The 18,274-nt window shown below is 35.2% G+C and overlaps 1 protein-coding gene across 1 annotated transcript in view; it reads right to left on the bottom strand.

Moving 5' to 3' along the window:
* Nucleotides 1-18,274, bottom strand: part of EYS (eyes shut homolog) — a 742,046-nt gene that overhangs the window by 386,537 nt on the left and 337,235 nt on the right. Inside the window, exon 28 of the mRNA XM_066180316.1 lies at nucleotides 10,929-11,128. Coding sequence (XP_066036413.1) covers nucleotides 10,929-11,128 — 200 coding nt within the window. The remainder of the gene's footprint in view (nucleotides 1-10,928; nucleotides 11,129-18,274) is intronic.

Genomic DNA, 18,274 nt, shown 5'->3' with positions numbered 1-18,274 from the left:
TTTACCTTTAAGAAGAAAAAGTGGAATGGAAGACTGCACACAATAGGCCAATTATCTTTATCTCTGTCCCTGGAAAGGTCGTGGGCAAGGTTTCTTGGAACCCATTTCCAAACATATAAAGGACAGAAAGTTAATCAGTGGCATTTAACAAGTAATTATGAGCTCCTCAGCTGCTCCTCATTGGACTTACTGTCTGGACCCTTTTTCCAGCTTCTTTGGACATGCTCCAGTGTAGTAAAGCACCCCACACCCCCAGCAGGGGTTTCTAAATTTGGAAAGAGTTTCAGTTTACCGTTAGACATTTTAGGAAGTTTACCTAGAATTTTCCATACCCTTTTGACAGTAATTGGCTCAGTGACAGCATGAAAGCATTGACTGGGCGAGGAGTGTGTAACTCAAAGCCTCTTGCTGCTCTCACTGGAGCAAGAGCCAAATAGCCCACCTGAACTACTGAGTACTAAAGAGAAAGAACAAAGGAGCTGGAGGCTTTTCGAGGTGTTGTAGCAAGTAGAAGACTTTTCTCTATACTGTTTTTTGGCTTTGCCTTTGTTTTTGTATTATTTTCTTTATTAAAACTTTTTTGATTTTTCAAGACACACTTCATCATGCCGTCTCACAAATTGATTTTAGCCACTTCTCGGCTAGGGCTGGACCCTCAGAGGTACTGAGAAAACTCATACTCCAGCACTTCACTGTCTTTTTTGTCATCAGGTCCTAAAACTGAACACAGAATTCAAGGTGCAACCTCACCAGAGCTGAGCACATGGCAATGAGCCCTTCTCTAATTCTGCTGGCCATGTTACTTCTGACACAGGTTAGGATGCCACTGGCCTTCTGAACCACCTAGGCACACTGCTGGCTCATGTTCAGCAGGCTCTCAACCAGCACCTCCATGTCCTTTTTCTCCTGGCAATTCCCCGAACAACTGCAGTTACTGTTAAAGACTGAGGAAAAGGAGGCATCAAGTACCTCAGCTTTGTGCTTCTCTGTTTCCACTGTTTCCCTCCTCACATCCAATAATGTATGAAGATTCCCCTTATCCCTCCTATTGTTGCTAATGTATTTATAGAAACATTTTTTATGCCACTAGGAAGACTAAGTTTTGCTCAACTTGTAGTGCTTCCAATTTTCTACCTGCATAACCTCGTGACACAGAAAATCATAGAATGGTTTGGGGTGGAAAGGGACCTTGAAGATTATTTAGTTCCAACCCTGCTGCTATGGACAAGGACACTTTCAGCTAGACCAGGAAGACACCCTTATAAGTCTTCCTGAGTTGGAAAGCATCCTTATAAGTCTGCCTGCCCCTACCTCTAAAGGCCACAAAAGGTCACAAACTCTCCTTTTATTTTTTTCCTGAGTTCCAACCACAGCTCTCTATAGATCTAACGTGGTCTTCACCCCAGCATGTCTTTCAGCATATGCACAGTATGAGACGGTCTATCCATTTTTTAAGGTTATGAATAAAAAAAGGAAATCTTGCATTTCTTCAAAACAAGTGAAAATAATATTTGTTACCAATATTGGTATTCATAGAATTTCTTCCACTGTCTGATTTTTTTCCACTATCTAATTTCTATTTTGTCCTGTAACCAGATTGTACCAGAAGAATTCTCAACGGTGCCTAATGTACCATGTCTAGCAACCTTCCTGTTGGAGAGAATTTCAGCAAAAAAGCCTGCAGATTGCTGGGATTACTCACCAGTAAGCTATAAATTTAATTTCTCAGTTCAAACTGTTTTTGTTTGCCAAACCTGGCAAGACTGAGAGTGAAAAACAGATGCTTCTCATTTTTTCCCCTGTGCCTACAACCTCCCTAGAGAATGTATTACAATGATAAAACTAAGGCATTGCACAAGGTTTATAGCATACTGTTTTTTTAAGTTTGCCGTTCTAAGATAACTTCAGTGCTCATATTGCCAATGTAGTGCCTAGAGTGCCATCCTAGTTTCTTAATCTAGCTAGCTGCAGATATTTAAAACTGTTGAGATATTTACAAAACATAATACAGAACAAAAGTTTTTACAGTATGCAAGTAATAGTTGGATAGAAAATTGGCTTGCACCTTACAATTGCACCTCTAACCTTTTCTAAACCTTGGATCAAAAATCACTAAATGGAAGGAATGAAAATAGGAGACACTTGTTTGCTGATGAAGAAAATAATCAAACATAGTCAAAGAAATGCTGATGACCACAGTCTCTTCACTCTTTTTTTGGCCATTTGCACATGTTATTATTTTTAGTTTTTATTATCCTTCCAAATCAGTTTAATTCTTAAAATAAAAGATAAATATTTTTATTCCAACAGACCATTGACAGTGAAAAATTATGTTTTCTGCTCCTTACTTTCATAGCTTTGCAATTATCTACTATTGGTCTTCTACATTTACTTGGAAAGCAAAGATGGCCCAGTCTGTTTCCTGAAGTCTTTCTGTTCTCTTTATTTATTACTTGAGAGAAAACAGCAATTATATTCCTTACTGTAAGGCCATCACAAGAAGATTGTGGATGAGAAAATAAGAAAAATAATAGGAATACTTAGTGGAAACCAAAGTACCTAGTATCGGAAGAACATATTCTCATATGTTCACAGAGCACCTGCAATCACACAGGAAAGAGTGTTTCAGAGAAGCCTATCCAGAATGACTAATTCTAATAGAATTACATTGCGTGTCACATTCAGGCATAGAAAACAATGTTTCATATATATATATTTAAATTTGAGTAAATATAAATAGTATTTGTAATTACTTAAGGGTTTTGTGGTAAAAAGAATCTTTCTAGTATTACTACTCAGTCAGATGGACTTATTTATACTTATTCATAAATACAGAGTAAAATTCTTAGGTAGTAATCAATCATATTCATGCATACTGGCATATACATGTGCTTGTAAAAAATTATATGGCTCCCCTGGGGACTAATTCTGCAATGTCCATTTTCAGTGCTGAACTTAGATGGAAAAACTATTTTTATTATATTATGGACTTTAAAAATGACTGATTTACCTGGATAATACCCTTTCTTTTCTTTCTTTTCCCCTTGTCTATGCCCTTGTCCATCTCTACAAAGCATAGATCTATACATCTGAAAGACAATGGGAGCTTGCTCTTCAGAAAAAAAAAATAATAATGCTCTCATTTTTTTCAGACTTACTTCAAGTTCTCACCTTTTTAAATGCAGGCAACAGTAAAATGAAATAGCCATAAGCTATCCTGTAATTTTTTCAGTAAATGCCCTTTTAAAAACAAAACTCAATCAATCAATCAATCCATCAAATAAAACCTGCAGCAATTTTTTTTAAGCAATGACCTGAAATAGACTAGCTTTCAAATTCTTTGTGCTACTAAGGTCAACGGACAAGTGAATGCAGTTTAGAAAAATGCCTTTTTTATACAGACAACTTGAAATGGTAGTACTTCTATCTTGGTCTTAAAATAAGGAGTTTTATTTCCCTTTTTTTTATATTCTTTGTAACTATTTTTATTGTGAAAAGTGAGCATATCCATTTAATTATTAAAAAATACCCTCAAGGATATTAGTAAACTGCTGTCTTGCAGTCTGAGTTAGCAGATTTCATATGAAGCACAGCCTTTTTTTTTCATATTGGGGCTGTCACTCAAGATTCAAGGTAGTAAATTTCTTATGTTTGCAAAATGCCAGTAGGTTTGAACTCTGCAAAACAGTAAATAAGGGATTTTAAACAATAACATATTAAACATTGTCAACTGTCACATTATATGACTTGTTATTTTAATATAACCAAATACAGTAATCTTATTTTTAAGTGATGCAAATTCTGATTGGTTTTAGCTTTAGTAAGCAGTTGCTATAAAATGCTCAGTCAGTTCACTCTTAGCAGTATATTTGTCATTTTTGTAAATGTGTTTAGAAGATACATTTTAAAAAGAAAAAAAAAAAGAATGCCACAAATATCACAAAGTTTAAGATTAACAGCAAAAATATCAATACTGACATGTCTTTGAACCACTTGAGCAAGATGCCTTAGTATTTGACATAGTATGCTGAATAAATAAGCAGTATATTATATCTTAAAGCACTGTGAATTTTTAAATATTTTTCTAGGTCTTGGATTTTACTTAGGTATTCATGTTTTGATTAAATTTTAATTGAATATTCTCTGTGTATGACTAGAAAAAAACGAAATGTTCTGCTACAGTTACATTCTCACCTGTTTAGTCCCTATATCTTGTATAATGAGGATGTGGATGTGATTCCCACTAGCTATTTTTATTTGGCTTCTGTATCATAAAGTCACGAAACATCTATAAAAACAAAACCAAAACCCCAAACCAATATATGCATAGGGTAGATGCATCCTGTGTCTTTTCAAGCAATGAATTTCTAAAAGGTTTGATTAAAAAATAGAGTATAACAATTGGCAAGAGCTACTCAGAGGTAACATTTAAAACGGTTTTATTCTGGGCCTAGGCAGATGGGTGATTTGTATTAGATTTGTGTTTCACTTTTGGGTATGTTTTTATTCCTACTAGATTTTAGTGCCACATTTCCAGACTCTGCTGTCTGGATTTTTTGTAGACAATGCTAATTCTCTAGCAGATTGCACTTTACTGTTGAATTTTAGAACAGTAAAATGATAAGGAGAGTGGGTAATTTTACTAGATGAACTGCTGCCATTGTAAATATCACTAGTAAAGGCTGAAAAAAGATAGGACATGCATTTATTAAAAGAAAATTAAATATAGTCCTGTTTGGAATATGTTTCTTAATGCCTTGCCTTTCTTCATTCTCCACTTCTACAGCTTCTAGACATCTTTCAATTTTCTATATTTTCCTCTTCTTACTTAATTAACTAAATATCACAGTGGTTATTTAAAATTGTTTGATTGTCTTAATATCAAAATACATAATTCACTTGAGTGACAGAACTCAAGATAATTTTTCTCTACCTTTTCCCAGAAGCTCTAGGAGACAGGTATTCCATCATTCACATTGTACACATTATGCATTTTTAGACACATTATTTGTTTGGTTTACATAGTTATTCCAAATCCTGTGATCTTGACCTTCTGGTTAACTTGCTAATACAGGCAAAACCCCTCTAAAATGGATCTGTTGCCTCTATATCACTATGGTAGATTCCTTTACCCTTCATGCAACATCATACAAAAAGAGCAACATAGGAATTTGATATTCTCCTCAAAAATATTTCTAAATAATTCTGAAAACTAATTCCCTTAGAGAACTATATATATATATTTAATTACATGTTAATTTTCTTTTAGTTACAATTCTGTTTATAGTTTAAAGTGTTGTGGAAAATAAATAGTTAGTAAATGCAGTTTATTAAATTAATTGTTTAAATCAGCAGCTATCAAATAAAGACTATGATGGACTTGTTCCTTTTTCCTTTATATGCTTGTCATCATGTAAGTAAAAAAATAGGACATGATGTGCATTTTTATTATACTATTTCATTTGATATTTTTGTAGTTCGTATTTTTCACATGAAGATACCAGCATTTTTCATTATAAAATGGATAAATAACTATAAATTTTCATTAATGTAATTTCCTATTCCTATTGATCAGACAGTAAGAATGAGATTTCGATTAAATAAAAAAGTATGATATAATGAAAAATCATGTATATACATATTTATATGCATTATATATATGTATACACATATACACGTATACAAAATAATGATACATACAGTAGACACATGTAGCATGCTAACTTTATCTAACTATTCTCCATGGAAGCTGCATTTTACTGATCAGCCAACTTAAGAATAATACTGAAACATCTGTGTTCCCTTTCCTCACAGCATCAGTGAAAAGTTAACTACTGTTGTTATGAGAGGAATAGAGAAGAAGAAGAGCATGCCATCCTATAAATCACAGAATGGCCCATAGCCTGGGTACTGTGTGTTCTTCTTGTCCTGTTGTCATAGTAAAGAAAAAATAGTAATTAAAAAGTCTTGAAAAGGGGCAACAAGGATGACTAAAAGTTTGTGATGTCTTCTGAAGGAGGAAGGACTGGGAAAACAAGAAACCTTTACCCTAGAAAGGAAGAGACATAGGGCAATGTGGCAGTGACCCACAAAAATAAGGAAAGCTTGGTTGGAATCATCTTTTCATTCTCCTTTTTCACACTAGATGTGGGATAAAGCTGGCAGCAGCAGTGGTTAAAATTTTAAAAAAGGGACATATTTTTCCATGCAACAGGTGAGACCTGTGGGTCTGTTTGCTGTACCATATTGACACAGATGATACGGGCAGGGATCTACGGAGACTGCCTAGCCAAAGCCCCGTCCTCAGAGGAAAAGAGAAGATATATGTTCAAGAGAAGATGCTGTAAGTAGCAACTAACTGACTTTTACTGAACAAATCAAAACAGGCTCAGGAAAACCCCCATTTGGAAGAACATGGGAGGGTACTAGAGGACAAATAACATGTGCCCATTTCGTATTTTTTTCCGGCAATCCCCTTATGGCCATATTCAGGGTTATATGGTTCTTCGCTTGAATCGACACACACTTTCTTTTGTTTTCATCTAACCTAATACATACACACAATGCAAATATTCATGCTTCACTAAGTGTAAAGAACAATGACATCAGCTGAATCCATCTTGTTACCTGTATATAAATGGAGTGGCATCTGTTCTCATAGATGAAACAGAGTGTACTGCATACATATTCCCAGCACATACAAACGTGATAACGTATTGTTTTATGACTTGCCAGTTTTAAGAGATTCTAATGTCCAGTGAAGTTGCTTCTTCCATATAAAAAAATGACTTGCTTCTTACATTTATTTCAGTGCACTGAGGGACTTTGATGCATAGCTCTGTGTAATGTGTACTTTGCAACTTTGGTCAGACCTTGCAAGTTGTATTTCACCATCTAAATGAAATGCAGATTTTCAATTAGCAATCTTCCAGCAAAAGCATGCTTTTTCTGTTACCCAGCATACAAGACCTGAGTAAGCCTCAAAACAAATACTTTACTATCAGGTCACTTTTTGAGTTGATGGGGGAGCACAGGTGTGTAAATGTTCCTCATGTTAAGCCTTTTGAAGTACAGGAGAACTTTTTGTATGTTGCCTGGAGGTACAGTTGACATGAACAACTTCAAAGAACAGCTCTATTTCCTTTGGGGTAAAAGACTGAATGTTCACTACTGACAAATTATGTTTAAAAGCACTTACCAAATCATAAACAAGTTTGATTCTGAAAAATATGGGGTTTTTTATACAGTTGCCTAGGTTGCCCTACAAGACTGCACTTTTAGGATCCCCCCACAACTGTTTGCTTCATACTAGTAGTATATTGTTCACCATATACAAGCTCTAAGACAAACAGTTCCACATTACATTTCTTATCTTACATGCTGTATGCATACCACAGCCACAGAATAATACATCTTCCAGACTCTACTTTTTCCCTCATACAGCCTTTCCATGCTTGAATTGTTTTAACTCCTTTCCTAGATCCCTATAGAGGTCCTATGTGGACTGCTGCTCCTTGCTCAAACAGATCAAGAAAATTAGAACGCACAGGTACTGGAAACAAGATGCTCTTAAATCTAAACTCTGCTTCCTTATCAGTAGAATAAAATAATAGATAGGTAGATATCATAATGAATGTTTAAATGTCTACTTTATTTGGAGGAAATGTAGAATAACAAATTCCTATTTTAGATTTTTTCTGACTAAGATCTCATAACCTGAAGGAAAAAAAAAAACATTTTATGATCAGTAATTCTGTTGATCAAATATTCATTCTTACCTGTCCTGAGTATAAAATAATCTTGTAAAGATGCTGCCAAAAAAGTTTCAGTTCTGAAACAAATTATCTAGTTAAATATAATCCAAAAAGTAGATTTAAAAAGCACCAGTCCTTCTTTGTGAATCAGAAGATAGGGTTAAACTTACTTGTGGTTCTACACATCTGTCAGACTCACAAACTTATAACAATAAATAAAATAAATTATAACTTATAACAATAACAAGAAATTATGAAAAAAAGATTGAATAAGAGAGAATGATCAAAAGTGTCTTCTGTTTTCCCTAAAAAAAAAATGATTACAAACCCATATGTGCTATGAAGTGCTGAAAAAATACAATGAAGGTATAATATTCAAGAACATAACCTAAGGCAAGACCTGTTGTAGGACTGTTGACATTACTTTCACCTGATCAGGTGAAAGCACTACACAGATAACCTTTCCAAGACACTATGACTTCTGAACCTAATCAGCAGGAAGAATGCAAAATGAACATTTGAAAAAGGCCAATGCAAGAATTAGTGGAGAAGGAAGAATATTTTTTCTTATTATTGTGCTTACATTTTGAAATCCCAAGTTAACATATGGAATGGCCTGGGACCAAAAGACACAAAAGTGGAGATGAGCCAACTGTGGATTAAATACAATGAGAAATTTCAGAGTATTTTATGTGAACAGGTTGTCTTCCTCAGAATACTTGGAACATACCATGAAAAGGCTTTGGAATTCCTATTACATATTCATTATATCAATCATATGTATATTAGATTGAATTGTCTTCTGAAAGTCCCCCTGAGCCCAATTTTGAATTGTCTTCTGAAAGTACCCCTGAGCCAAATTTTATCCTTATTATTAATTTGCTGATTCATATGGTGTTTATTGTTGTGGCAGCACCTTTAATTGAGAAGACTGAAATACAAAGGAAGGTAGGTGGGCATCCTTTCACATGGTAATCTGTTTCCTGAAGCACTGATTCAGTGGCAATCTGTCCAGGAGAGAACTGAATTATAACTTCCAGCATCCCACTCATTTCCAATGAGTTGTTTTATTTTTAAACCAAGGATTTGAAGACAGAAAGATATTTCAGATAACATACAATTCAAGGACGATCCCAAAGGGTATTTTTCATATTCATTTCAGGAAGAAGCCTGTAGGGTTGTTCATGTAATTGATTCACACATAATTCAAGGAAAGTTGAAGAGTTCATTGTACTACTGAGTAAAATATCATATACATCATAGCTGAAGCTGGCAGTGATGCTCAGAATTAAGGCAGCCTGACACTTGCCCATTACTGGACCATTTTCACTACTTCCTCTTTTCCGATCTACCAGCCACAAAACTGAAACATCCCAAGACATATCCACAAAACAAGAAGAATCTAAGCAATACTGGATTAATGTCCTTTTTCTGCCCATTCCAAAATGTGTAACAGGCAATAAGACTCATTGTTTATTTGAATGTCTGTGGTGTTTTGCTTGAGTAGGAGATATTTCTCTTTTTTTTTTTTTACTCCAATTTTCTATTCTCCATATAACTCCTATCCTCCAGTCTGTACATGAGCATTGTTCAGACTGTTTAAAACATGTGAATGGAAAGGTACAAAAGGAGTAGGGTTCACACTGTAACATTCACATTACAGGAGCAAACCTGACTTTATGACCTTTTTATGTTTCTTACTTCTATTTGTACATATTTCTTGGAATAGTAGCACCTGCTGAAAATGGGAAAGGGAGTTATGTCTGTTTTCCAAAGCATATCAATATAGGAATGGAAATCAGCTGAAAAAAGTCCTTTCCCTGGACCCCATCAGAAGAAACTTATATCAACTATGTCACTTCTTTCTGCAGGATCATAACCATATCTTACATCAACCTACCTTAAGACTACCTTAGTCTTACAAAACTCATGAAAACCTTTGCGATCTTGGCAGCACTAAAATTCTGATTTTAATTGCTTTCAAATTCCCTGACTTTGGTCCCATGAAGTCTTCCAGATGGTCAATGCTGGGCTCAGAAGCAAGTGCAAGGTAAACATGTAACAATGTTTGGCGTAAGCTCCCAAGAAAAAGAGGGAAGAAATATAAGCAATTTCATTTAATTCAGAGGATTAATCTGTGAAAGATGAAAGGGTGCTGCAGTACCTAAAGCTCGAAAAAGGGAGTCTAGAGTGAACATGAGCCGTCAAAGAAGAAACGGGAATGCACAGGACTGAATTTTGACAATAATGAATGAAACAGTTTATGAAACATCTGAGTCACACACAGAAGTCTTTATGCAGGTAGTAGACCACTGCAGAATCAAGATAGTGTGAATTACTTTAGCATGTATTGGAAGGTCTAAGGTAAACAATAATATTTTCTGAGTTATCCGATATAAACACTACATAATGTCTCATCAATGATATAGATGGTGGGATCAAGGGCACCCTTAGCCTGTTTGTATATGACATGAAGCTGAGTGCTGCAGTTGATTCACTGGAGTGAAGTACCCAGAGGGACCTTGAACATATGATTTCATAGGAGAAGATATTTATGTTTCTCTTTTAAGAATATTCATTAAATAAGTTCTCAGTATTTAATATTTCTACAAATGTAGCAACTGAAAAGGGTCTTAGATATAAAGATTTGACATAATAATGTAAACAGTCTTTAAAGTAGCCTAATTTTTAAGCCATATTACAAGTATACAAGATATAAAACTACATGTATTTAGGCAGAAACCTTTAACAGCTGGAGAATGATGATGATGGATCTTAGGACATTGTTTTGGATATGTGTCTATGTATCAGCTATGATACACACATAGGATGTAAATTACCTGTCATGCAATTTGATTGCAAGTTCATTTTACCTGTGAGTACAAACACATGAGTACATACATATCAGTAATATAATAATTTTAAATATTTGAGGGTCACTCTATGTTAGATGTTTCCACATGTGATTCTGAAAAGCACTAAAAGATCATTTTTCAGATAGACGGGTCTGATGTTAAGCAGTGAATGGTTTAAGATAACAGTATTTTTGAGTACTAGATTAAGCACCGAATCTGTTTGAGTTCACATAGTGCACATGGTATCAGTAGTGCCCTGAAATATTAATAAATCAATGTGTATTAGCGAAGGCAATTATATGACATTATTCGTACTAACCTGCAATGAAACGTTCTTCCAGGCCCATCAACGCATACACCTCCATTGTAACACAGAACTGAGTTCAGTGTGGACTCACTGCAAACATCAACATCAACTTCACAAAACCTGCCAGCGTACCCACTCGGGCAAGCACAAACAAATGCATTGATGGCATCTTCGCAAGAACCTCCATTAATGCAGGGAGCAGATTCACATTCCTGAGAAGAGAAATAATAATACATTGATTATACATCTTTGAAACACATTAGTTACTTATTCATCTGAACAAGTGCAAGAGACTGAATCTGGACATTAGAAAAAGTATTGGAATTTTTTATTGTCTGATTAACAGAAGTCTCTAATTTGACACAAAGTTATGTTTATATAGAGATCCTTTGATTACAACTCACACTCACTATGCTTGTTCCTACTCATTAATCTTGCAGAGATGCAAATGCAGCTTTATATAAGCAGTCTTACAGCCAAAAGTATTCAACTCCACTTCTGATTAAATTTTTAAAGCACGTTTTCGAGCCACAGCCTATACAATTATTTCCTCTAATTTTTTACATTAAGGTCTACTGCTGTAAAAGAAACACATTAGTAAGGCAATTCTGCACAGAATAAAGAATTACTTATATAAATGAATGCACCCAAGCCTTTTTATCACTATTTCCTGATAAATGTTTTCTCATTATCAATTAATGCCTAATATTGCAAATAGAAACATGTTTATGTGTTCATATAACAATTTCCTCTGATAAGGCAAATGTAAAAATCATCAAATTCATACCACACAAATTAGCATCAAGTTAATATTTCTCCAGAATTACATGAGAGTTTAGTTAGTGCAATAACCAGTGCAAAAAATGCATGCTTGCCCTTGATCAGAGAAACCTAGTTTTTACCTGTATACCAAAGGAGTTGTATTTTGCAGCTGCAACCCAGATAATCTAGCTAAATCCAGTATTTTAAATTTATTTTCACACCCCTGTAACTTCAGAAGGTTTAATTCTTTAAGGATATCCAAGGGCACTCACATTTCCTGCAGGTACTACAGCAGCTTTGACAGAATGTAAATGCAAATATCCATGGGGAATTGCAAGAAAACAACTTATTTTCCTATAAGCTCTCCAGCTGAGTGTATACAGGATGATTTATTAGTGAGCTTTACATAAGATGATTGAATTATATATGCCACAGGAAGATGGTGATAATCCTACAGACTGACAAAATTCCTGTGACTAGGTTCTAGAAGTAGTGTTTTGCTATATTAATTACATTTTTTGTTTGCAGACAGTATTATTTTCTGCTTTTAAAAAAACTCTATTCTCAGTTCCAACTGACTTTTTTGTACTCCATTAACTTGTCTAGTCTTCTTAATTTGTATTCACTCGTACTCCACACCCAAACCCAAAATTTATTCATTCTCATAAACAGAGTAAATTAAATCTATATCAATTAATGGATCAAATTTTTACCTACTTGTGATTCAAAAGTTAAAGTCCAAAAAATACCAAAATCATCAAAGTAACTAAAGATAAATCCAGAGCTCAGACAAATGTTCACAGCTTTGATTCAATACACTATTACAGTTGTACCAAGTTGCGAACAATGCAAAACCATTTTATTTTCTTCTGTGAAATGTATTGTTCTTTTAATATTTCACAGTAAGATAAACATGAGTTTGTAGGAAAGAAATCACACCTATCACTTTCCAGTACATTCTGATGTGCTACAGTTACCAGTTTATCATTATATTTGCAAAAAAACCAGAGTACACTATTACCACAGACGTGCTGGTCTGCACTGCTCTTAACTCATGCAAGAAAATTGTGTCAGTGAAAAGGCAGAACTATGTTAAAAATGCCACAAATAACTTTATTCCAAATTTGGTGAGCTACCACACTACCTGCAAACGCTGTAGTTCATAGTCTAAAGAACAAGGACATGAGATGACAAACTGAAGCTGCAAGGCAACTATTACCAAGTTTTGCCAATCTAAGATCCCACCAGGGAGTGATTTTACAGCTCAACGCTAGGGAATAACTAGCTCTGCAGAAAACTCCCAGCTATTATGATTATCTGAAGATGAGTTCATTGAAACACTAATGCTATTTTCACTTTGCCTTCCTTTATATAATAGGAGATTGAATCTTAACTATGACCCCTAACCAGAAAATTGCCAAATTGGAGCAAAAATAGAAGGGACTCACAGTCCTAGAAACATTGCCCCTCTTCTTCTGTACAGTAGGAGAAAAATACTTTCTTGGTCACCTCAGTTTCCCAGTTCTCAACCCAATGACGTAATGTCTTTTAACCTTTTCTTGCTTAGAAGTGATCAGATAAGAAAAATTACTTCTGAATAACTAAGAGAAATGAAAATTACAAGAATAATATTCAAAAAGATGAGTCATTTTAGCTTTCCCAAAACATAAATTTGTTGATATATAAGAGTGTCACAATTACGGACTTATACCTAAATTTGTAACTTCTGATTTTCATGGGGTCTTTTCAGTCTTTACTAAACCTGAAACTTGAATTTTAAGGGAATTAAAAAATGCGTAATTTTTAAGCTTCAGAGACAAAATCTTAACCTGACAGCAAAACTCTTAAGACTGTGCAACTTCTACTAACAATTTGCTAGCAATAAATGTTTAGGAAAAAAAAAAAAAAAAAAAGGAAAGGCAAGGCACACACACACACAGAAACACCCCAAACCCAAAAAACCAACCAACTAAAAAAAAACCCACCACAAAGAAAATAATCCCAAAATGAAACTCCCCTCAAAAGGCACAAAGTTACTTTCAGCTCTGTGTTGGACTTCTCAGCAGAATTATCCCATTTAGAAAGCAGAGAACATGCCAGGACCTCCAGATCATAACACTGAGAGGTCAAGGGGCAATGACAACGACAGCTTTGCTCCCCAACTTGTTTTCATCCTCATGACTTTCTACAAATGTCAAGTACTCCTTCTAATTACTGTTCTCTCAGATTTCTTAATTTTTTTCAAGCCCTACTTTCATTTTTAGTTTCCTCTGAGAACACCGAAAAGCTCATTGTATGACTGGGGCACCTTTGGCTTGCCCAGCTGTGACCAGGAGGCCCAAGGCTTCCCTGTGGCCCTGTGTGCATGTGCCAGACTCTCCAAACTCACACCCATCTGGCCCAAGCAGCAACACGCCCAGCAGGCCTGGCAGACAGCTCCATTTAACACAAGAAATTGAGATAACTTCGGGATCTCTCTGGTACAGTCCTGTTAAAAAAGCTTCATGTGGCAAGGTTTTGCTGGCAGTGGGTGGCGGGGCTGTGGGATGGGGAGGGGGAAGTCTCTGTGAGAAAGGGCAGCCGCAGCCGGACACAGCCGGTTCCAACTGGATCCAACCGCCCACCACGGGGTGCAGCTGAGCCCATGGCCAGGGCAGTGGCAATGTATTTAGAAAGCATATAAAAATGTGCAGAAAAGCATCAGAGACAAGAGTGAGAAAAAAGTGAAAAAAAATACCCTTGCAGGCTGCAGAGAAGAAGGAGGGGGAAGCAGTGTCCACCAGGGATCCTCAAGGAGACCATTGGAAAGATTCTCAAGAAGACCATTGTGAAGCAGGTTGGCCCCTTCTATCCCACAAAGGACCACATAGGAGCAGATAGTCACAATGCCACATGTGTGACCATCACACCACAGCAGGTAGATGTCCACTGAAGGAGGCTGGAGCCCATGGGAGAGCCCATGCTTGACCATGCTCCTGGTAGGAACTTGCAACATGTGGAGAGGAGCCTCTGCAGAAACATGTTTTATGGCAAGTTGGAAGGAAAGTCTTTCAGTTTTCTCATTGACAGTAGTTTAATTTAATCTTTTTCAGGCTGAGTCTGTTTTTCTTTTGACAGTAATCAGTGACCATGAGCAATCTTCCTGTCCTATTCTTGACTCACAAGCTTCTCTTCTTATTTCCTCCCTCTCTCCTGTTAAGGAGGCAGAGTGCAGGAGTGGCTGTGTGGATGTCTGGCTTGGGTATTCACAGGCTGTGAAACTCACTTTTCTGTCTTATCAGAGAAAGTAACCTGTCCAAATGGAGCTGTAATGCCTAGCTTTCCTGTGGCCATCATTGCCCTTTTTTTTTTCTGTTCTGTTTGCTCCATTCAAGGGCAACTTCAGTCAAACCAGGGCTACAGCCATACAAACTGAAGGAAACCAGGACAGAAAAGCTGCTCCTAATGCCTTATCTTCTCATCTTCTTGGTCTGAAGGTGTTTGTTGCTTACACTGTCATTGCAATATCCCAAAACGCCCCTCCCTTATTGACTTCAGTTGAGGTGCTCTTCTTATTCCCAAACCTCCCTCAGTAAGGGATGTCCAGTACTCACACTTTACAGTATACCAATGCTCCCCATCCCAGCTCATGTTTCAGAACATGGATGGCTTTAATAAGATCCAATGCAAAGAAAAGAAATGATTTAACAACATAAAAATTACGCAATTGTATTTATTTGTATAGAGTTTTTATCAGCTCTTCACTAGGCTGACACACTTTATTCTCATCCAAATATCTTCTGAATTTTCTCACGTCTGACCTCCTAGGAGTAAAGCAGAAGGAATCCCTTTCAGTAGACATTTCTTATTCTGAGTTTGTTGGGTTTTTTTTCTGTGAAGCATGGACTTTCTCCATTTTGACCTAACATGGAATCCTTTGAGTTTACATGTTAACAAGCAATGAACTTGGAAAACATTTTAAAATTATAACAGATAAGCTATTAACATGAATTCCCATTGGAATGCTATGGAAAAAAATTCTAATTCTACCCTTAATTCTTCAGAGAGGGGAACTATGACTTACACTATGACTCACTAAGACAGGTGATTATTTAGCTTTTTATGGTTAGTGGAAACAGATATTGTGCCAAGCCCTAGAATCTGTTACAAAGCGTGTCAAAAAATGTAAATTAAAACATGATTTAAATACTAGTTAAAATACTTCGCAGTATTTTAAATCTAAAAAAAAACCCAAAACACTGAACACATTTTTAGGACAGATTTTTTTAAAATACCATTATAACATCATATAGATAATTTTCAAATGATACTGCTGAAAATGTAGTATATAGGCATTAATAATTATTAGACAAATTTATGGAGTATAGGTTTTTTTTCTAGCTATTAAAAACAATAATCAATGTGAGTTCTTTGCTATAAGAAGTTCCAGAATTCTTGATGGCTCTGAAAGTGTTCTCAGGTTTATATAACCAACAAAAAAATTCAGAGAGACAGAGATAATGGCAGTGCACTGTTATTTCTACGAGAACTATTATTAATTGAAAATTTAACTCCCAGAGAAAGTCAGTACAATAACCACCTGGATTCCCCAAATCCTGATACATCCAGCAAGAGATAAGATTTGACTTGACTACTGAAGATCAGTCACTTTAAAACTGCTAAAAGTTGGTCTTCCACCTCATTATGTTTTAAAATAAAGCTTGAAGCATCTCTAAAACATATGCTCTAGGCAAATAAATGTTAAATACAAGTTTTAATTTCCATGGAGATATAAGTGAATGGAATATGCATCTGACAGGAGAATCAAATGGTGATTTTCTGGCCTTGTTTTCACTAGACTATGTTTACAGTAAATATTAGTCCTTATTGATTTTCCTAGCATAGCAAGCGAATTTAAAAATCAAGGCAAGAAAGTGAAAGAATATTGAGATTTTTATTTATGCAGCTCTTTTAAGGGTAGATTTTCTTAAGAATCCACAGTTCAAACAATGTCATACAAGGTCCACTACATTTATTAGAGTGCAATAATTTATTATTTCTTCTCTGTATTTCCTGTTCTTTGAATGTCATGGAGTAGTAAATCTTGTTTGTACTAGGAAGAAAATGACTGTCCCTTAAGAGAGCCCACTTTGGCATGGCACAGTTCACTGGTTCTGCTAGCAGGGAGTTGTTCTGAAATCCGGACTCTTAACAAGTGACCTAGAAAGGCACTTTGCTTGAGGCATACTACTTCCATATCCAAATCTGTGGGTCCATACTGACATCTGTCTTTGGAAGTGAGGTTCTTCTCTCTAAGAAAGCCCAAGTTTCTTCATATTTCATTATATCATCTCCAAATTCACAATCCATAGCTTGAAACAATTAAGGGAACACATTTTGGCAAACTAATAAAAATAGTGAAAATCCACTATTGTTCAAAATAACGTGTCTGTTCAACACTGTTTCTTTAAAAAAAAAAATAAAATCTAGATATAGGTGCATTTTGGAAGGATTTTGGTTTTTTATTTTCCAGAAGAAAGGACTGTTTTCCATTACTCCTCCTTGAAAACACTGATCATAAATCTATAATTTATTTAGAATGAATCTTTAAAATCTATTTCTATAAAAGATATTCAATGCAAAAAATGTAAATGTAGGTTTATTTTTATTTAAGTAATGTTTTGCTTTGTATAATAAAGGTAATTAGAAAGTGTAATAATTCTTAAGAGAACTCATTCAAATCCACTTTGGTGATTGGGGGTGGGAGGTAAGGGGAGAAAAGAAAGGGATGAAAAATTGCACCACAAAAGAAATATGCTTTCAAGAAGCATACTTCCATTCATTCAATGATAAGACAACATTATTCTGAGGTCAAAACTGAAAGATTTTTAATAACCAAGAGCCATGTGGCTAAAGGTTTGGAATGAAATAAAAAAAAAAGCATTCAGAAAGTAAAAACAGACTGTAAATAAATGCGTTAGAAGTTAACTCATGTTTCAAGGTTTATTTACATACAGAATATAACGCATGCTGAATCCAGATTTTGAAAAAATCATCTAATTTTACAGTGTGTATACTTGGGGTTAAATCTCAATAGTACTGAAGCCATATAAAAGTATGAGATTTGTATTAAGACCTTAAGATAAGTGGTCCAGGTATATTTCTATTTGATGTTTAACGGAAGTATCTGATGTTTCACAAAAATGAGTTTTTCTCATGAGTTAAATTGTTATACTATTTTTTGCTGTTAATATAATCGTGTATCCATTTTGTTTAATTATTAACTTCCCAAAACTTTTTCTTCTGGTAGATTATATATGTATAAACATATTAAGAAATGAACTGGGAAAACTTGTGTCCACCTTTCAGAGTGTTGGTTTTATCCAAAATAATTCAAAAGGAGTTCAAAATGATAAAAATGTTTTGCCTTAAAATTTTGTGTTATGAACACAAGGAGAAGAGAAAAAATAATAAAAAATAAATCTAATTTTGAGACAAATACAAAGCAGGAACATACTGGATCAGACCAGTGCTCCATCTAACCCAGTATTCTTTCTATAGCAAAAGTGAAGGGAAAGCCACTTTAGGAAAATCTATGTTCCATGCATCCTCCCTTC

Source organism: Chamaea fasciata, unplaced genomic scaffold, assembly GCF_029207755.1.
Source record: "Chamaea fasciata isolate MVZ Bird 193981 ecotype frontalis unplaced genomic scaffold, bChaFas1.0.hap1 SCAF_3, whole genome shotgun sequence".
Lineage (NCBI taxonomy): Eukaryota > Metazoa > Chordata > Aves > Passeriformes > Sylviidae > Chamaea > Chamaea fasciata.
This window is presented reverse-complemented; position numbering and strand designations above follow the sequence as displayed.